This window comes from Labeo rohita, chromosome 24 (genome assembly GCF_022985175.1).
Source record: "Labeo rohita strain BAU-BD-2019 chromosome 24, IGBB_LRoh.1.0, whole genome shotgun sequence".
In the NCBI taxonomy this organism is placed as follows: domain Eukaryota; kingdom Metazoa; phylum Chordata; class Actinopteri; order Cypriniformes; family Cyprinidae; genus Labeo; species Labeo rohita.
This window is the reverse complement of record NC_066892.1, coordinates 15,432,962-15,455,532: the sequence shown is the minus strand read 5'-3', so window position 1 is coordinate 15,455,532 and position 22,571 is coordinate 15,432,962. Positions and strand designations below refer to the sequence as shown.

The 22,571-nt window shown below is 35.2% G+C and overlaps 1 protein-coding gene across 2 annotated transcripts in view; it reads right to left on the bottom strand.

Annotated features, from left to right (window-relative positions):
- cpa6 (carboxypeptidase A6) overlaps positions 1-22,571 on the bottom strand; it is a 28,802-nt gene that overhangs the window by 3,781 nt on the left and 2,450 nt on the right. Inside the window, exons 2-9 of one of the 2 annotated variants that reach the window (XM_051098464.1) lie at positions 18,468-18,543; positions 10,920-11,044; positions 8,634-8,748; positions 7,888-7,989; positions 7,687-7,791; positions 2,908-3,018; positions 2,659-2,749; positions 549-751 (exon numbers count right to left, since the gene is read on the bottom strand). In XM_051098464.1, the coding sequence (XP_050954421.1) occupies positions 549-751; positions 2,659-2,749; positions 2,908-3,018; positions 7,687-7,791; positions 7,888-7,989; positions 8,634-8,748; positions 10,920-11,044; positions 18,468-18,543 (928 nt within the window). Of the gene's footprint in view, positions 1-548; positions 752-2,658; positions 2,750-2,907; positions 3,019-7,686; positions 7,990-8,633; positions 8,749-10,919; positions 11,045-18,467; positions 18,544-22,571 lie in introns of both variants that reach the window. The other variant, XM_051098463.1, reaches the window with a different exon arrangement.

Genomic DNA, 22,571 nt, shown 5'->3' with positions numbered 1-22,571 from the left:
GGAAAGGAGACGTTCTTAGTTCTTTGTCTGTGTACAAAAAAATTCTAAATCGTCTGACATTTTTGTTTTTGTAAAGTGTGTTTGACTTTCTTTGCATGTTTGCTTTGCAAATACTGGGTTGGTACTTCGCCTACGGCAAGCGTGACCTTTCCAACATCACTACGTAATGCGCAAAGTCGAGTTAGTGCAAGATGAGCATTTGTGGTTAGAAAATATATAATTTTTTTTAGAAAATGACCAATCGTTTTGCTTGATAAGACCTTTATTCTTTGGCTGGGATCGTGTAGAGTCCTTTGAAGCTGCATTGAAACTGCAATTTGGACTTTTAACCCGCTGATCCCCATTGAAGTCCACTATATAGTGGAAAATCCTGGAATGTTTTTCTCAAAACCCTTAATTTTTTTTTTGGCTGAAAGAAAGACATAACTTGCATGACATGGGGGTGAGTAAAGTTCCAGACCATGTTAATTCAGGAGTGAACTAATCCTTTGAATATTTACTAAATGATCCCCACCCATATGGACTGTCTGAAGGCAGAAATCACTCACCACACAGTTGAAGTTTGGTATAGTGGCGTACTTGTAGGAATACGGATAGAGGAGCATCTGAGCATAGGCGTGAATAGAGATGTAGGCTTTGACCCGTTTCCTGTGTTTGCGTAGAAACTTGGCAACGGCTTTGACCTCAGGCTCTGACTCAGGGAAAGGACCGCAGTATGTTTCATCACAGGGGTGCAGGGATGCACCCTCATCTATGAGAAACAGCAAGACAGCAGGTGTAGAAAAATATTATATAGCTTTCTAAGTAATTATTTCATCTTTGCCTTTTCTGCTCCGACTATGTGGAGGTAGACGACTAATACTTTCCTCCCTTGGCATTTTGCTGACTCATGTTCATTCTTTATGTATTTTCTATCATGGTGTCAGGTATTATCTACCAGAGCATTAAGAGTGAACATTTTTAGAAAGGCATTATTCCTGTGTCCTTCAGAAGCATAGAAGAACTAGACTGAACATCCTTAAAGTTTGAGAAAAATAAATAGAGTTTTATTAAAAAATGTACTGGCTCTACTGATTGAATGATTTTGAGATCCATCCTTTCAAACTGAGGATAACAGAGGGACTCCTCATATGCAACTATTACAGAAGGTTCAAATTCTCACTGATGCTCCAGAAGGAAACACAATTCATTAAGAGCCAGGAGGTGAAAACATTTTGAATTTGAATATAAGGGTAAATTTAACTTATTTTGTCTTCTGGGAAACATGCAAGTATCTTCTGTAGCTTCTGAAGGGCAGTACTAAATGGAAAAAAATATGATATTTAGGCAAAATAAGAAAAATGTACACATCTTTATTCAGGTCAAAAGTTTTCACACCCGGGCTCGTAATGCATTGGTTTTCCTTCTGAAGTATCAGTGAATGTTTGAAGCTTCTGTAATAGCTACATAAGAGTCCCTCAATTGTCCTCAGTGTGAAAAGATTATTTTCAAAAATCATACAGTTATTGTTGGGGTTCAAATACACAAAAATACTGAAAAAGCATTATCCACTAGAGCATTAAGAGTGAACATTTTTAGACAGGCATTATTCCTGTGTCCTTCAGAAGCAAATAAGAACTGGACTGAACATCCTTGAAGTTTGAGAAAAATAAATCGAGACATTTTTTAATAAGCAAACCTAACCCTGCTGAACTTAAGCTGGTCAGTGCTGGTTAGTTCTGCAGAGTTCTAGCAAAGATATGCTGTTTGACAGCAAATGTTTGAATATTTTATTTTATTTATTATTTAAAGGGATCATACAAATACAATCGGAGTTATATAAAAAAAAAAACGCCCTGGCTCTTCCAAGCTTTATAATGCCAGTGAATGGGGGTTGAGATTTTGAAGCCCAAAAAAGTGCATCCATCCATCATAAAAAGTACTCCACACGGCTCCGGACGGCAAATAAAGGCCTTCTGAAGTGAATCGATGTGTTTGTGTAAGAAAAGTATCCATATTTAAAACATTTTTACATTTATGATGGATGGATGCACTGTTTTGCGCTTCAAAATCTTGACTTCCATTCACTGCCATTAAGAAAGAACAGTGTTATTTGAAAGAAGAAAGTCATATACACCTAGCATGGCTTGAGGGTGAGTAAATCATGGGGTAATCTTAATTTTTGGGTGAGGTATGCCATTAATATTTGATTTTAATATCTGTTTTAATACTTTCTCTTTACCTGAAATGGTATTTTTTGATGACATTAGAAAAAATTTGATGTTAAATTAGATTATAATTGAAAAAAACTAATGTTTATAACATGAATGAATAAAATACTGACTAAATTTAGAGGATGTTTTGTACCATATTAATAAACGCATTTAACCACAGCTTTAGAGTGTTTCTTTAATGTGAGAAACCCATTGTTAAAAATGTAGCCATACACACAAACATAGATTCTAACATCTTAATTACCTCATGTATTACATAAGGAAATTCAAATACAAGATTGTGCTTGTAAATATTTCATTCTGTTGATTAATTTTTCATCTGTGTGTCAAGCATCTTCATTGGCTGCTAAAGTTGTGTCTACATACTCTGGAACGGTTGTTTATGAACACCAGGGCTCTTCATTTTGAACGAGGAGCTATTTGATTTTTCTGAATAACAACTTACCGCACCATTTGACTTTCCAATTTCGGTTGGCATCCACTCCCCGACAATGATACTTTGGAATCTTTGACCGAGTTTTCCGCCAAAAGCGATCCTGGGAGAGAAAGAGAAACTTTAGATATTTTCCTTCATTATGCCTGGCGGCCTCATATACTTTACAGAAAGGCAAGATATATTGCGTGTTTAACACCACAGAGCCGTGAACAATTAATTTCAGTGAGGTCCAGGCATATGATAAACAGACAGAAGTACCGTCTTCCAGCTGTAATGGTAACCATCCACATTGAAGACAGGCATAATGTAGAAATCAAGCTGATTCATCAATCGTCTAATGCTGGAGTCGTGTTGATAGGAGTTCAGCGCCTGCATTCGCAGAGAACGGAATTGTGACAGACTTCAAGAGATGCAGGAAACGTGTGTCTCGTTTTCCCCACAGATAAACTTCAATAGAGCAAAAAATACTCTCTCTAAAAGGACACAGCAGTGTGTGTTCAGTTCCTGTAATCAACTAAGAATAAATAACCCATTTTCTATTAACAGTTAAGGCCAAAAATTTATATACACCTTGCAGAATCTCCATTTTTGTGTATTTTAATCATTTCCAACAATGACTGTATGACTTTGAGATCCATCTTTTCACACTGAGGACAACTGAGGGACTCATACGCAACTATTACAGAAGGTTCAAATGCTCACTGATGCTTCAGAAAGAAACCTGATGCATTAAGATGCAGCCGGGGGGTGAAAACTTTTGGAATTTGAAGATCAGGATAAATTTAACTTATTTTGTCTTCTGGGAAACATGTAAGTATCTTCTGTAGATTCTGAAGGGCACCACTAAATGAAAAAAAAGATATGATATTTAGGCAAAATAAGAAAAATGTATAGGCTACATCTTCATTCTGTTCAAAAGTATTCACCCCCCAGCTCTAAATACATCGGTTTTCCTTCTGAAGCATCAGTGAGCGTTTGAACCTTCTGTAATAGTTGCATATGAGTCCCTCAGTTGTCCTCAGTGTGAAAAGATGAATCTCAAAATCAAACAGTCATTGTCGGAAAGGGTTCAAATACACAAAAATACTGAAAAACCAAACCTAAAGCGTTTTTCTGAAGAACAGTGGGCAGTTTAACTGTTCAAAAAAGGAACTCATGAAAAACTATCACTAAACAACAACAACAAAAAACAAACAAAACCCACAGCTGTGGATCATTCAGGTAACAACACAGTATTAAGAATCAAGCGTATGTAAACTTTTGAACAGGGTCATTTTTATAAATTCAACTATTATTTTCTTTTGTAGACTATATGTAAATGTCTTTTATGTGAAATATTTTATTCAGGTCAGTACTAAATAAAAAATAACAAGCATAATGATCTCTCTTATTATTTTGGTAAAATAATTCACATTTAGCTGATTCTGCAAGTATGTAAACTTTTGACCTCAACTGTACGTATTAGTTTACTCTAAAAAAACACATAAAAATAAGCAGTGTTATTATGAGTAATGTCTAAATGAGCACAGCAGAAAGCGAAAAATCATGAGTGATGGTGGTTTGAGGGTAATAATAGAGCTGTAATAGCATTCATGGCAAGGTCAGACTTCTTTATGTCTGTTTCATACTGAAGGTCTGCCTCATAGTGGTGTGCTGAAGGTATTGCAACAGACCTGGTACTTAAGTCTCTCTCTCTTTTAATCTCTATCTCGTTCTATATTTGTCTCACTCAGCTGCTGATCTGAGTGCAGTTCATTTGTGTTTTGAAGACTACACCCAGATGAGCAAAAAAGGATGTCACTTAACTAAAGGCACTCTTTGATATTAGTTTATGAGCTGATGTATTATTCAGATTAATTTTGGAGGAATTTAGAGGCTCGCTGCATGAAACAGAATACACAGGTTCTCACAAATAAACAGAACACTAAAAATTTTGTCAAAAATGTTATGAGAGTGTTGTCTTTTATCAGTATAAATGATAATATTAAAGAATGATCTGATTCTTGTCCAAAAGTCTGAGACCTTACTGAAAATTTGGGATTAAAAATCAAATCTAAACCTGAAAACACACACACAAACAAACTTTTAGGATTATGAAATATTTAAACATTTTCACTAGTGGTCTCAGTCTTCTGGATGCCACCATACACTTTGCATAACCTTTTTGGTATTTTTGCTTTGCAGTGGTGGTTGGCGATATGACCAAAATCTTATATCACAATATGAGTACTTTTATTTCACTGCAACAATATATATCACAATATACTTATTTTTTTTGCTTTAAATGAGGTCTTTATGATATCAAAATTTGTGACATCATAGAAATTTGTGACACCATAATTCTTGTCACCAGTGTCAGTATTGCAAAAAACTATTACTAGCCTAAAAACAAAAAAAACCACACACACTAGGGCTGCACCCTAAAAGTCAACTAACCGTTAGTTGACAAGAAGAGGCTTGGTCGACCAAAATTTTATTCGTCGCTTAGTCACAGAAAAAAAAATTCCACAGGAAAGAGGCGGAGTCACGCAATCTGTGACGGACATATCATTAACGGCTGGTCTATGTGGTAATATAGTCTGCTACATTGGGCAGGATATCCAAACACTCACCTATCATTCATCAACCTCAAATATGGCTTTTCAACAAAGATGTATGTAGTAGCAACTTTACATGGCAGTTCAAACAAATGTTAACCTAGAAAATATGCACTATTGAAGTGTCTGTGCAGACTGTGGAAGCTGAATAGTAGCGCACTTACTGCATGACAGATGGAGGCGTTGGTGCGATCACTTGCACTTAAAATACTCCGTCATTTTAGGTCATACAGATAAAGTAATACATCTTTCGAATCTGTAAAGACTCTCCGTTTTATTTGTGTACACTCAGAATAACAATGAAACGTTGCGCTTTTGTAAAATAAAGCAAACAGGATGCGCTTTCTGCCATCTCGAGCGCAAAACTTTGAAACTCCCTGTATATTTGCCTTACAGACATGAAAAACATATCTATAGAGAGTGAAACGTCTACTTTTAAATGAACCAGTTCAAATAGAAAATAAATATTCTCAGATTATGTCATCCGTATGAAACATGCATACAGGCGCATCGACTACTGCGAAGATGACAAGTCAGTGTCTCCGATTTTATCTCTCAAGCTGAAAACAAAGAAAGCGCTAGTTTATCAATACATTATTAAAACGTTAATGCAGTCTCCTTGCTGTTTTTCCCTGACACATTCATAATTATTATGTCTGCCGGTGCGCTGTGGCAAGTTTTTTTTTGCATGCGCTTGGGCGCTTATTAATCTAATTAGGCAACTAAAGGCTTATTATTATGATTTATATGCTTTATTAATAAACATATGACTAATGTCGACTAATGCTTAAAATGAACGACTACTAGTCAACCAGAAAAATATTTATTCGAGGGCAGCAATTAAATAAGAATAAAAAACTAATTAAAAGCCACAAGACAAAAAAAAACCTACAGTAGAACAAAAAAAAATGCTACATGCATTGTATAAAGTAATGTAAAGTAAATGTATAAAACACTCCATATTCTTTACTGTGTACATTAAATATATATATATTTCTTCTTATTAAAGTTACAAATTGATTTAGTCAAGAGCAGTGAGAGATTTTCACTTATTTGTTGTTTGATTAAGGGAGAAGTCCACTTCCAGAACAACAATTTACAAATAATTTACTCACCCCCTTGTTATCCACAATGTTCATGTCTTTCTTTCTTCAGTCGTAAAGAAATTATGTTTTTTTGAGGAAAACATTTCAGCATTTTTCTTCATATAATGAACTGCTATGGTGCCCCGAGTTTGAACTTCCAAAATGCAGTTTAAGTGCAGTTTCAAACGATCCCAAATGTGGTTGTAAACGATCCCAGCTGAGAAAGAAGGGTCTTATCTAGCGAAACGATCGGTTATTTTAATAAAAATAATACAATTTATATACTTTTTAATGCCAAAAGCTCGTCTTGTCTTACTCTGCCTGGGTTGTTTTTTCTGGTTCATGACAGTTAGGGTATGTCGAAAAACTCCCGTCTCATGTTCTCCCTCAACTTTAAAATCGTCCTATATCGCTGTTTTACCTTTTTTCTTAAGGGTGTTTGATCCTTTTTGCATGTTCACTTTGCAAAGACTGTGTTGGTGCTTCTGCAGTGATGTAGGATGATTTTGAAATGATTTTTGAAGTTGGGGGAGAAAATACGATTGGAGTTTTTCAACATACCCTAACTTGTCTTGAGCCAGAATACACAGAGTTCAAGGACTGCAAGGCAAGACGAGCGTTTGAGAATAAAAAGTATTTAAATTGTATTATTTTTTATGTAAATAACTGATCGTTTCACTAGATAAGACCCTTCTTCCTCGCTGGGATCATATACAGCCACATTTTGGATCGTTTCAAGCCGCATTTAAACTGCATTTTGGAAGTTCAAAATCGGGGCACCATATCAGTCTGTTATATGGGGAAAAATGCTGAAATGTTTTCCTCAAAAAACAATTTCTTTATGACTGAAAACAGAAAGACATGAACATCTTGGATGACAAGGGGGTGAGTAAATTATTTGTAAATTGTTGTTCTTGAAGTGGACTTCTCCTTTAACATGGATGAGAGACAGCAGAAATATTAGACTGCTGTCACTTTAAGAGCTGCCCAGATCCAATAAACTGTTACACATGTGTTTTCTTTCTCAGCTGTTTACTTTCACTTAAAACCTAAATTACTGTGTTTACAAGGATACTTGCAAAGACAGGCATTTTGACACATACTGATTGCACTTCAACGACTTAAAATCACTAGTTTGTAAACCGCAACGTTTAAAAACACATGCAAACAATGCACTTTCGTAACCATGCAGCACAGCAATGTCACATGAGCGTGTAACCGTGATAGAGACGATAGTTTAAAATCTCTACCAGTTGACAAATTTCTACCAGTATATCACCTACCCTTACTTTGCAGTGATTTTAATGCCAGCATGAAGTCAACAAAGGCAAACAGAAATAATAACAAGCACATACCTCTTTCACAAACCACTGGCAGAAAGCTGGCCCAATCCATTCTCTTGCATGCACTCCACAGTCTATCCACACTGCCTTCTTAAAGCGACGTGTTCTCTTTCCTAACTGACAGGAGAGGGACAGAGAATGCAGTCTGGTAAGTCCATATGTGTGAGTGTTTGTGTTCTTATAAATGTAGTCAATTTTCCCATCAGCCTTTACCTGGAGCACATAAAGGGGCCGTCCTTCATAGGACTGACCAATAGAAAAGAGGTCCACCAGGTGTGGGTGTGTCCGGTTCATCTCAAACATCCAACTCTGGATCTGTCGATAAGAGCAAAAAGATTTTGACCCACATTCTTCTTATTAACATGCAGCTTGTATTAATTTAAAACTTTGTAATCAATTTTCACACACATTTAATTTTGCAGGTCTGGCCTACTTTTGACCATACACACAAAACCTGTAGTTATTTCTTTTAGTTAGTCTTGTCTTGACTTGTTTGTCTTAATATGTTAAAGCTAAACTCAAGATTTGAAATATTAATTGATGCATGTTTTCTTTTCAAGAGCACTAGAGGAAATTACATCCATAAAACTGAATGTAATCCAGCTCTCGTCTGTTCTGAAGGTTTTCCCATTCATCATCTTGTCATGGGACTAAATCATAGAGCTGGAGTTGAATCGACGCGTTCATTTGAAGTTGGCATTCGGTCTGAGGGAAGAGACCTGTGAGTAAAGGTTTAATGATGTTTTAGGGGGGCACTGAAGAAAACCTCTCGAGATCTGTTTTTCTTGTGCTCTCGGACCCACAACTGAATGCAAATGCACTTCTCAATCAAAAAATGTGAAAATCAAGCTTCTTTTGAGAAAGATTGCAGACAGAGAAAAAAAAATATTAGATCTCTGACTTCTTTATCTCCCTACATAAAAATTACCATGTATATTAATTTTCATCCATGCACTCACCTCTTCCAAAGGATGGTACACTTCATAGTCATACTGGATTTCTGATCTGCGCTTCCTGGAAGACCGGTAGCCGATCTGTCTCTCAATTTCAGTTTGGAGATTGGAAATGAGCACCCTGTGGAGACAGTCAAGGAAGGAATGTTTAAAACACATGCACTGGGTATCTAACCATTTAATGGCAATTTTTAATGTTACTCAGATACATGCATATATATACATATATATATATATATATATATATATATATGTATATAAATGTAAAAGGCTTAAAGGAGAAGTCCACTTCCAGAACAACAATTTACAAATAATTTACTCACTCACTTGTCATCCAAGATGTTCATGTCTTTCTGTCTTCAGTCGTAAAGAAATTATGGTTTTTTAAGGAAAGCATTTCAGAATTTTTCTTCATATAATGGACTTCAATTGTGCTCCCGATTTTGAACTTCCAAAATGTAGTTTAAATGCAGCTTCAAAGGACTCAAAATGATCCAGCCGAGGAAGAAGGGTCTTATCTAGTGAAACGATCTGTCATTTTTTTTTCGAAAAATAAAAATTTGTATACTTTTTAAGCACAAAAGCTTGTGTACCACAGGCTCTCGGATGCGCGTCCATGGGTCGTTCTTGAGCGATTCGTTCATTTTGAACAAATCTTTAATTTGACTCGCAAGAACGAGTCGTCTCGGGGAGTGATTCGTTCAGTCGCGCATGCGCAACATCCTATTAGGTTCTGTACTGGAAGTAGTTCACCTGTTTGGAGTCTTCGGGCTTTTCGAGTCGTTCGTTCATCTTATGGGGCTGTCACGTGACACTGATTTTGCTAAAATTAACGAAATGACGAAGTGAAAAAAAGATTTGTTCATTTTGCTGAACGAGACTCAAAGGTCCGAGTCGGTAAAATGATCCGAACTTCCCATCACTACGACGAATCACATCTAAGTTTATCGTCTGTGTACTCCGGCTAAAAAAGGTAGAGTATGGTGAAAAACTCCATCTTATTTTCTCCTACAACTTCAGAATCATCCGACACGTTGTATCTTTTTGTTTGTAAACAGCGTTTGACTTACTTGCACTTTCTTAGTCTTTGTGTGTTCGCTTTGTAAACACTGGTTCTGTAGTTCCACCTACATTCGGGGCGTGACCTTTCGACATAATTCAATATTATGTAACGTTGTGAACGTGCATGCCAGAACCTGTGCTACATGAGCGTTTGTGCTTAAAAAGTAAACAAATTTTTATTTTCCTAAAAAAATGACAGATCGTTTCACTAGATAAGACCCTTCTTCCTCGGCTGGGAGTCCTTTGAAGCTGCATTTAAACTACATTTTGGACGTTCAAAATTGGGGGCACAATTGAAGTCCATTATATGAAGAAAAATCCTGAAATGTTTTCCTCAAAAATCATAATTTCTTTACGACTGAAGACAGAAAGACATGAACATCTTGGATGACAAGGGGTAGATTAGTTGTGAATTGTTGTTCTGGAAGTGGACTTCTTTAAAAACACTAACTTAATGAGGTTCATACTTGTCTTTAATAAATAGAATTATACAATATAAAATATAATTGTAAGTAATGTTTATTTAATCAAGAAAAAAAAAACCTTTGAGGACCTTGCCTCCTCATTTCAGAACACTAGAGAAAAATAAATTCAAGGATTTGAATTAATGTTATAAGGAAGACCCAATATCACCAACATTAATCATCTAATCACATACCATGCAAACGTATAACATGAAAAAAATGAATTAAACTCCAATTTTGCTTGTTGTTACTGGCTAAGGAAGGAGGAAGGAATGAGAATGCCACAATTTATCTATGTGACCTGTCAAAACCAAAGCAAGCAACGACGGAAGTATTTAAACTAGAGTAAACAAAGCAATAGATGCATTCATTTCTCTCTCTCAACCTATGCCATTACCCACAATCCTCTGAGGTATCACTTCTGCGTGTAAATATGCTCAAATACATCAGCCATGAGAAGGAGAGGAGATATAGAAGAAAAGGCCTCCCTGGGGAAAGGAATGACAATGAAAGTGCTTCTGGCTGCGGCGCGTGAGATAAGCCTCATTGTTGCGGTTGATCTGGATGATTGATGGAGCGAGCGGTTGAAAGACTACTCTGAGTCGAGCTTTCATTTCTGGATCCTTCGGCACATGCAAATCAAAGTCAGACGAATCCAAGTAGATAACTCAAATGCGTGTCCCTCAGAAACTGATTTTTCTCCGGCAGGAGTATGAGAGAAGAGTTCACTTTAATATGAGTCCCAAAGGAGGAAGAAGAGACTCACTCAGATTGGATGTGCGCTTGATGAAGATGTCTTCTCAGCCACTGCGTCTTGTTTCGACCCACATGAACGTCTACTGTGCTGTTCTCTTGAATCATAGATGCGCTGTTGGGCTGCCAAAGGTCCACCTGCAGAACATCATTAAAGTCAGTTAAGAATGTTGTTCCTCAAATGCTCAAATGAAAATTCTGTCATCATTCACCCTCATGTTATTCCGAACCCGTATGACTTTCTTTCTGCTGTAGAAATATCTTTCTCAAACACCACTGACATAGTCATATTTCAGTTGTTTATATTCAGTTTTGGCAGACCAGGTTGGATAGCATTGGCATTGAATTATGGCTGTCACAATTTCTTGATTTAATTTGAGTTCTTGATTTTAAAAAACCCTTGAGTGCATTTTGGCTATGTTGAGTAACCGCCAAAATACTGAAGGAGGCACATTCCATGGATGAGAATCTATACAACGCATTATTAGACTGTTTTCCAAAGCTGCATGATATAATAAACCCATTTAAAAATCATTATAAAGCATAAAGCTATTGTAATTTTACAAACGTTATGACTCAGTTGAATAAATAGTGATAATAAATAGCAGCTCCGTTTACAATGAATGCAGCTCCACACAAACTGTTATTACATGTGTGGAGCGTCTCAAACTCCATCTCTGCATATTGTTGTGAGTTGGGACTACTATAACATTAACTCTGAGTTTATACATTTCGATGTCTACATATTCAAGAAATTACAGTGGCTGCAGCATTTTTGTGGTAAAGAAATGGTCAAATGTTAAAGATTAAGTGGACATTTGAATTAACTCTTGTTTGGTCCATATTAAATTGTATTTTAAGTAAATTTAAAGGTTTTTGTTTGCTTAGGTCTATTTTTATTACCTCAAAAAAATTAATGATAATTATCAGATAACTTGATTAATCGTCAGAATAATCGATCGATTACTAGATTACCAAAACAATCATTAGTGGCATCCCTAATTTAAAATATACATGTATTTTAAGTAATTTTAAAGGCTTTGTTTGCTTAGGTCTATTTTTATTACCTCAAAAAAAAAAAAAAAAAAAAAAGATTACATGATTAATCGTCGGAATAATCAACCAATTACTCGATTACCAAAATAATCGTAAGTGACAACCCTAATTGCTAATATACATGTATTTTAAGTTATTTTAAAGGCTTTTGTTTACTTAGGTCTATTTTAATTACCTCAAAAAAAGTAATTATACTTATCCGATTGCTCGATTAATTGTCAGAATAATCAACCGATTACTCGATTACAAAAATAATCATTAGTGGCATCCCTAATTGCCAATATATATGTATTTTAATCCATTTTAAAAGCTTTGGTTTGCGTAGGTCTATTTTAATTACCTCAAAAAAGTAATTATGCATATCCAATTACTTGATTAATCGTCAGAATAATCAACCTATTACTTGATTACCAAAATAATCATTAGTGACATCCCTAATTGCCAATATATGTATTTTAAGTCATTTTAAAAGCTTTTGTTTGCTTAGGTCTATTTTTATTACCTCAAAAAAAAAAAAAAAAAAAAAAAAAAAAATTATCTGATTACTTGATTAATCGTCAGAATAATCGACCGATTACTTGATTACCAAAATAATCATTAGTGACATCCCTTAATCCCAGAATATATGTATTTTAAGTCATTTGAAAGGCTTTTGTTTGCTTGTCTATTATTATTACCTAAAAAAATGGATTATACTTATCCGATTACTCGATTAATCATCAGAATACACTGTAAAAAAAACAATTTGTTGAGTCAACTTAAAATAATTTGTAACCTGGCTGCCTTAAAATTTTAAGTTCAGTTGACTCAAAAAAAGTTTATTCAACTTAAAATGTTAAATTATACTAAGTGACAACTTAGACATTTGAGTTGAATCAACTTAAAATTTTAAGGCAGCTGGGTTACTTACCCATCTGTTAAGTTTAGCAAACACAAATATCTATTTTGTTACTTAGTACAACTTAACATTTCAAGTTGACTAAACTTAATTTAGTTGACTGAACTTAAAATTTTAAGGCAGCAGGGTAACAAATTATTTTAAGCTCACTCAACAAATTGTGTTTTTTATTTTTTACAGTGTAATCAGCTGATTACTTGATTACAAAATATTCATTAGTGACATCCCTAATTGCCAATATATAAATGCATTTTAAGTAATTTTAAAGGCTTTTGTTTGCTTAGGTCTATTTTAATTACCTCAAAAAAAGTGATTGTACTTATCCAATTACTCGATTAATTGTCAGAATAATTGACCGATTACTTGATTACAAAATAATCATTAGTGACATCCCTAATTGCCAATATATAAATGTATTTTAAGTAATTTTAAAGGCTTTTGTTTGCTTAGGTCTATTTTTATTACCTCAAAAAAAGTAATTATACTTATCCGATTACTCGATTAATCGTCAGAATAATCGACCGATTACTTGATTACAAAATAATCATTAGTGACATCCCTAATTGCCAAAATATATGTATTTTAAGTCATTTTAAAGGCTTTTGTTTGCTTAGGTCTATTTTAATTACCTAAAAAAAAAGAAAAAACAGTATCAGACTCATCAAATACTGAATATGCAAAAATGCATGCATTAAATAAAATCTGAGAAGAAATGAAAGAAAAGGGGAAACGTTTTGGGTTACGCATATAACCACGGCTGGCACTGGAATCAATTAAGAAATTAAATCCAAAAACAACGAGAAATGAACAAATAAAGCAATCTTTGTGAGGAAATCAGGTACTTGAAATTCAAGCAGTTTATCACACGTTGTAAGATCTTTGAACCAGAGAGGAGATCACAGATAAAGCTTTTCCCAGTGCTGTACGATCTGTAGATCAGAGACCTGCTGACTCAGTCCATTCACTGAGAGTTTGAAACAGAGTCTCCATGATCACAGCGTTTGACTGAAATTATCTATTTCTGTGTGTGGATCCACAAAACCACTTTAGATTGCCAGCATATGCCAAAGCCTTTGTAGCAGCCCAGATACCAGTCCCTGAAGCATAACCTCAGATTTGCATCATCAGCCTCTTCTGTACGCCTGCCAAGTCACTACGCTGTTGACTTTGGCTACAACAACAGGCCCATTTAATAAGACGACAGAAGAGTACAGCTATTCAAAACAGCACCAGCAACGGAGTAGATCACAGGCTAGTTTTATTTCCTACATTTATTTCTAGACTTAAAGTGGTGCACTGCATTATATTAGCTTATAATATGTATTTGCATTTCAAATTATATGCCTTGTGTTAAATACAACCTTTCAATGTGTGAGTCTTGGTTAAAAGCAGGGATATCAGTCATGCAATCAGTCCACTCTGCATGCAGAAAAACTCCTCAGTGCTGTGCTGCATGCATTCCTAACAGATGCTCACAAACCTGGCAGCTGAAATGGATTTGACACGTTTGTTTTGATGGTGTTTGACTGGTATGTTCTTGAAACAGATTTTGCATGCACAAGGAAAGCATGAGATTGAGATGATGAACATGTCTTCTAAATAAAGCAGGTGATTAAAAAACACCTGACTTTATATGCGTTAGGAATGTTAGTGATAGAGATGATTGTCAGCAGGTATTATAGGCAGTTTCAGTTCTGTAATTTGAGGGCGAAATCAGTGGAAATTATTAAATATGGTAAAATGTTTTCAAATGAAGCTGAAGCTTGTCACAGACAGGAACTTGAAAGATGGCTGAATTTTAAGGATGCAGATACATACTTTAATTTACATATTTTAATTAGTTACTTTTTATGTAAAATAATGCTTTACGTTATGTTTGACTTACCTTTTGTCACCTAAGCTGGCTTACTTATTTATTTTTTAATAACAAAAAACCCAAAGTTACATTTTTGGCAGCTGTAAAGGTGCTTTCACACTAAAAGTGAAATTAATAAGCCTCAGGCTGAAGGAAGTGCCTCCGAACCTCACCCCCAGTTTCTCTCAACACAGGAACAGGAGAGGTGTCAGTGAATAAATTGGGAAACACTGGTAAAAAACAACTCTTTCTTGTAAATTTAAAAGTAATGCATTACTGTACTAGTGATGTGGAAAAAAGTAATCAGATGAGTGTTACTTGCATTACTTTTAATGCATAACCCCCAATTCTGTTTATAAGGCAACCCAGAGTATATACTTTATGTGTAAGTGTGGTTTCAGATGCTGTACATTTAAAAGACATTTTAGTATTAACATTAACCATTATTTCTTATTGAAATAACAACAAATTGTTTTTTAGTGTACGTGCTTTGTGAATGAGACTCGACTTTTATATTATTTTACTGAAGCCAAAGCAAATATAGTGATTAAAAAAACATGTAAAACATTTTATTTTCTCTTAGATTTTCTGTAGAAGCCAGTTTCCGCCACTGAATAGAAAATAAAAAAGGTTATTAACTTTTTATCTTAGAAATTCTTCATTTTTTCTCAGAATTCTGAGATATAAACATGCAGTTGAGTTATAAAATCAGAATAGTGATATACAAACTCATAATTCTGACTTTTTTCTCAGAATTGCATGATACAGACTCAAAATTGCAAATTATAAAGTCAGAATTGCATGAAAATTCGATATCGCAAGTTATAAGGTCAGAATTCGCAAAGTCGCAAAATTGCAATTCTGAGAAAAATGTCAGGATTTTGAGTTTATATCCTACAATTCTGACTTTATTCTCACAATTGCAAGTTTACATTTCACTGTTTTGACTTTTTTCCTCAGAATTGTAATGTAAACTTGCAATTCTGAGAAATGAAGTCAGAGTTGTGAGATATAGACTTGCAATTGCAAATTATAAAATTAGAATTGCAAGATATAAAGTCAGAATCGGAATTCTGAGAAAAAGTCAGAATTGTGAGTTTATATCTTACAATTCTGACTTTTTCTCGCAATTGCGCATTTACATTTCACAATTTAGGCATTTTTTCTCACAATTGTGAAATATAAACTCGCAATTGCGACTCAAAGTCAGAACTGTGAGATATAAACTTGCAGTTGCTAGTTATAAAGTCAAAATTGTAAGTTTATATCCTAGAATTCAGAATTGTGAGATATACACTTGCAATTCTGAGAAAAAAAGTCAGAATTGTAAGTTTATATCCTACAATTCAGAATTGTGAGATAAAAACTTGCAGTTCTGAGAAATTAAGTCAGAATTGCGTGATAAAAAACGTGCAGTTCTGAGAAATAAAGAAATAACTCACAATTGTGAGTTATAAAGTCAAAATTGCCAGACGTAAACTCACAATTCTGAGGAATGCAATTCTGAGAAAAATCAGAATTGTGAGATGTAAACTCGCAATTGTGAGAAAAAAAGTTTGAATTGTGAGATAAAAAGTCACAATTACCTTTTTTTATTCAGTGGCGGAAATGGGCTTCCATAGACTCCAGCAAGTCTCTAGACACCTGTCCGAGAAGCCCTTCCTTATTTCAGCCAAGAGAAAATCTTGCCAAGTAGCACAACCTTATCAATGACTAAACTGATATAATAGTTTGCAGATGGTTATGTGTGAGCGCAGATCTGAAATCCTCTCTCTGTTAGTGCAGTGACCCCAATTTCTTGGGTTCTCCACATCAAGCATTATAAAAATCAACATGGCTTAGTTTGAGATAAAACTCTGAGATCATTTAACACACGCCATTGTCTAAACATTTCATCAGGATTTTCCAAATCCCTTTATGGCTCCTCAAAGATTAAGTCATATGTGGGCACATTTAGTTTGGGCTAAACGTGATACTGTGTTTTGTCTAAATAGTCATGTTTTTATTCAGTGCTTATAAACCTATTTTCTTCAAATGGCCGTGTCAGTACATCTTGTATTTGATCATCTGAGGTGCATGTGTTTGTACTTAAACGCCTATTTTTTCTGTTTCCGTTTCGTGTTGCCTGTGATGATGTCACTTTGAGAAAATACAGCAGAAATAACCAAATGACCCAAGTCTCCTCAAGCCTTTCAGTGTGACATCAAAGGCAGCAAAGAGAGAAACAAGGCCATTTCACGCTTGTCACTGGAAAAACACCTAGTGTAATATAATGAAATCTTTGTGATGTTTATGTTGCTTGCGCAAATGTTGTTTTAGTCAGAATAGCAAAGTTTTTTATTTATTTTTTAATATCGTGAGATGGCGGAGCGCAACAACGCCGTCTAAAGTACTGCAGCTGCTCACTTAACCGATCTTACTCGTCTCAATCTGCTCAATCTTGGTGATGTCAGTGCCCTGAAATACGTTATAATGGACTATTTCACATCCAGAGATGAAGGATTGCGCTGCACTCGCTTCTACCACAAGGTAGGCTGCATTATTCGTGCTATCTAAACATAAAATGGGTGATCAAAAGTTCGGAGACTATGCCCTGATAGAACAACGTTAGTCTGTGTAATGATGCAGTATAGCGCTCCCGACTTGACAGACAGCTCTCGGTAAACCCGTAAAGTGAAAGTCGTCTCACTTTAAACCTGTTTTTCTCAAAATTCCATTCTTGAAAATCATCGCTATCAGCCAACTTAAAATAGCCATAACTTTGGTTACGTTCAAGCTATGGACAAAATAAAAACAGTTTTGGAAAGGGCTTGAACCCAGCTTTTTAGTATCAAAACCTAAAAAAGGTCAAATTTCACCATGTGTTGGGTTTTCCTAGATCGCTTCACAATTATAATACTATAGTTTGTGTTTTCCTACTGTAACATTCAGTTACAGAAAACTTGTTACAATGATAGTTCACCCAAAAATTTAAATTCTGTCATTAATTACTCACCCTGATGTCATTCCAAACCCATTAGATCTTCGTAATCTTCAGAACACAAATTAAGATTTCTTTGATGAAATCTGAGAGCTTTCTGGCCCTAGACTGCAATGGTACTACCACGTTCAAGGACCAAAAAGGTAGTATAGACATCATTAAAATAGTCCATGTGACATTAGTGGTTCAACTGTAATTTAATGAAGATATGAGAATACTTTTTGTGTGCAAAGAAAACAAAAAGAACAACAAGTTTCCTTTCTTCCCTGTCAGTCTTCGATGCGCGTTCACGACAGTACCATATATCTGAGAATCAAAAAATGTGAAAAGAGTTCACTGATGATTTCATTTGCCTTGCATAGTGTACCATACTTCTCGCTTCTGTCTGTATCCGTATTGTATAGACAGTCCAGTTCAGAAGCATATTTCTGGAGGAAATAGTGGCTTATGATGCAGAGTAACTCGCTTGCCTGACTCTTAAAGGAAGCTGAGGATGGTCATGCATCACTGGTGCTGAGAATGACACAGTGATGGTGCAAAAAAAGATAAAGGCTCTAGAACTGTGATAAACTAAAAATAGTTTAGTTTGGAAGGAAAAAAATGAAGAAACTTGGAGGAGAAAAGGATTTGATAGAATTGATTGGTCGTTCAAGTAACACAAATCCTCCCTGAAGCAGTGGGATCAGTTTCCATGTGGTTTGATTTTGTTTCTCATGATTCCTTTCGCATGTTTAATGTTACGTGAGTATTGTAGGGGGAAAAAGGTGCTCACCGTTAGGTTTTGGAAAAGCTGTTTGACTGCTTGAACCTCTGCGTCGCTGCTCGGGATTATTCTGAACACTTGATCACTGCAGAAATAAAGCATTGCAGTTATTGTAAGTTATTCACTGACACAGGAATCAAATCAAAATACAGGACACAAGTTTTGACCAAGTAAATTTTTTTGGTGTTTATACACTATGCTATATATGTGTGACCCTGGACCACAAAATCAGTCATAAGTAAGTCATGGGTCAAAATGATAGATTTTTCTTTTATGCCAACAATCATTAGGATATTAAGTAAAGATCATGGTCCCTGAAGATACTGTCAGGCATTAACCACAGCCACCTCCACCTTCCACTTTTCCCTTACAGACTCACTACAACTGCTCAGCTGATGCAAGAACTTTCAGATAAGCTTATCATTGCTCAACCCATTCTTGCACTCCATTTTACAACCCTGTTAATAAAGCTCTTGTTTGGTTTTGCACCTTATCTCTGCCTCTGGTCTTATCCCTGTTGTACCATGACAGATATTTAGTAAATTTCCTACCATAAATATATCTGAACTTAATTTCTGATTAGTAATATGCATTGCCAAAAACTTTATTTGGACAACTTTAAAGGTGATTTTTCTCAATATATATACAGTATATATTTTTTGCACCCTCAGATTCCAGATTTTCAAACAGTCGTAAACCCACAATTCTGACTTTTTCTCGCAAATGCGAGTTTAAATCTCTCAGTTATGACTTTTTTTCATGTAATTTTGACTTTTTTTTCTCTGAATTATGATATAAACTCGCATTTGACTTTTTTCATGTAATTCTGACTTTTTTTCTCAGAATTGAGATATAAACTCACATTTGACTTTTTTTCATGTAATTCTGACTTTTTTTCTCAGAATTGTGAGATATAAACTCAGAATTCTGACTTTATAACTCACAAATGCGAGTTTGAATCTCACAATTGACTTTTTTTCCATGTAATTTTGACTTTTTTTTCCTCATAATTATGAGATATAATCTCACATTTGACTTTTTTTTCATGTAATTCTGACTTTTTTTCTCAGAATTATGAGATATAAACTCGCATTTGTGAGTTATAAAGTCAGAATTGCGAGATATAAACTCACAATTCTGACTTTTTCTCGCAAATGTGAGTTGGAATCTCACAATTATGACTTTTTTTTCATGTAATTCTGACTTTTTTTTCCTCAGAATTATGAGATATAAACTCGCATTTGTGAGTTATAAAGTCAGAATTGTGAGATATAAACTCACAATTCTGACTTTTTCGCACAAATGTGAGTTGGAATCTCGCAATTCTGACTTTTTTTCATGTAATTTTGACTTTTTCTCAGAATTATGAGATATAAACTCGCATTTGACTTTTTTTCATGTAATTCTGACTTTTTTTTCTCAGAATTGTGAGATATAAACTCACAATTGCAAGTTATGAAGTCCGATTTTGAGGGGGGAAAAAACTGATATGTTAACTTGCAATTGCAATTCTGAGAAAAAACGTCACAACTGAGAGATATAAACACTTAATTCTGAGATATAAACACTTAATTCTCGCAATCCCGATCTTAAAATCAATGCAAATTTATTTCTTAGAATTGCGAGTTTTTTTTATAACTAGTAATTGATAGTTTATATCTAACAATTCTGAGAAAAAATTTCAAGATGTAAACTGGCAGCTCTGAGGGAAAAAAGCCAGAATTGTGAAATAAAGTCACAATTACCTTTTTTTTTCTATTCAGTGTCAGAAACAGGCTTCCAACAGGCATATAAGGCTTATTTCAAAAGCATTAAAATCTTACAAAATCCAACCTTTTGAACGGTAGTGTAAATAAACCAAAATACAAGTAATTTTCCATGTATCAATTATTATTATAATTGTTATTGTTGTTGTTTTCAGATTTTCAAGTATCTACAGTATGAACTACCATCCAGCAGAAACCAAAATGAAGATGGATATATCATATATAGAACATTTTGTATTCTGAAGAAAATTAGCAGTCATTGTAAGTCTTTGAGATTTTTTGTCTACTGAGCAAGTCTGATTGCACACCTCTTCTCAACAAGCTGCATGATTTAAGGTTCAGTTCATGTGTGTACCACAAACCTGTCATGCTGACGTTTAATGCTAGAATAAGAAAACAATCCCTTAATGCTAAGCATAACAATAGTACTAGTGATTAATGCTAATATTTCCAAGAGCGGCAGTTTTATTGAGCTAGCTGACACATAAAGACTTCTCAGAGGGTTGTTTTCTCTGAAACGGTTCAAAACACACCAAAAATGACCTCATTACATCACTAAAAGCAATCTGCTATTTTTAGGGTTTGAGTGAAGCTGACGCTCCAGGTTACATTCTCCTTTTTTTGTGGTGTAATTGCGCGAGCAGCTCCATGCCAGCTCTATCATTACACAAGTAAGCCACAAAACTGGTCTCAGTTCATCATTAAAGACGTCATCTCAAACTAATGGTAAGCGCAGAGGAAATCGTGCCTGACGCCACACCTGTGCTGTCTTTGTGTGTGGTATTTTATGTCTTGGATGGTATTTCCCACAGAATCTTTATTGTGTGGTGTCATGCAATATCTGCCTATGCTTTAAATAAATAATAAACCCCTCCTCAGCTGCAGGGTGCAAAGTTCTTCATACTCTCATTTATTTTACTCACTATATCGAGGACTTTTTGTGGCATTTTTTAAACCTTTTTTCTGTTATAGAGTTTGGTTATTGGACTGGAGAAACATCCAGGACCTTCTCTATCTGATGTCAGCTGGCGATTCAGTCACACATAAGGACAAAGTTTGGCGTTTAGGTTAGTGTGTGAATGTGTGAGGAATGATGTTATGCCTCTTGGCTGATCTGGGGCAAATGTACTGGGCTTCACACCCTCACATACACTAAGAGGCGTTGATTGGTGTGTTTTATAGCCCCATGTAAAGCATCCATCTGATGGAATGGAGAAAAAACACAATGACTGACCCTATACAGGACAGGAATTTATAGCACCCTACCCTGTAAGATTGCTAACTGATACACTCTTTAAAAAAACGCTGGGTTATTTTTTTCAACCCAAATGCTGGGTTCAGCCTGTTTGGTCATTTCATTGAGTTATTCGGAATATTTATAACCAAATGCTGGGTAGTTTTTCTGCGCTCTAAAAAATGCTGGGTTCAGCCTGTTGGGACATTTTATTGGGTTAATTTTAATATTTTTTACCCAGGTGCTGGGAAGGTTTTCTGCACTCTAAAAATGCTGGGTTCAGCCTGTTGGGTCATTTTATTGGGTTATTTTTTAATACTTTTTACACAAGTGCTGGGTAGTTGTTCTGCACTCTAAGAAAATGCTGGGTTATTTTTTAACCCAAATGCTGGGCTTAGCCTGTTGGGACATTTTATTGGGTTATTTTTATTTGTTTCACAAGTGCTGGGTAGTTTTTCTGCACTCTAAAAAGTGCTGGGTTCAGCCTGTTGGGACATTTTATTGGGTTCATTTTAATATTTTTACCCAGGTGCTGGGTAGGTTTTCTGCACTCTAAAAATGCTGGGTTGGGTTTTTCTTTTTTTTTTTTAACCCAAAGGCTGGGTTCACCCTGTTGGGTCATTTTATTGGGTTATTTTTTAATACTTTTTACACAGGTGCTGGATAGTTGTTCTGCACTCTAAAAAAGTGCTGTGGTAATTTTTTTAACCCAAATGCTGGGCTCACCTTTTTGGGTCATTTTATTGGGTTACTCTTAATACTTTTTACCCCGGTGCTGGGTAGTTTTTCTGCACTCTAAAAAATGCTGGGTTGTTTTTTTTTGTTTTTTTTTTTACCCAAATGCTCGGTCCAGCCTGTTAGGTCATTTTATTGGGTTATTTTGAATATTTTTACCCAGGTGCTGGGTAGTTTTTCTGCACTCTAAAAAAAACTTGTGTTATTTTTTTTAACCCAAATGCTGGGTTCAGCATTTTGGATCATTTTATTGGGTTATTTTTAATATTTATACCCATGTGCTGGGTAGTTTTTCTATAGCTCAGCTGATGGGTCATTTTTACTGTCAATACAAATGATGGACCCCCTCATATACCTACCCAACGCTGGGTCAGTGTA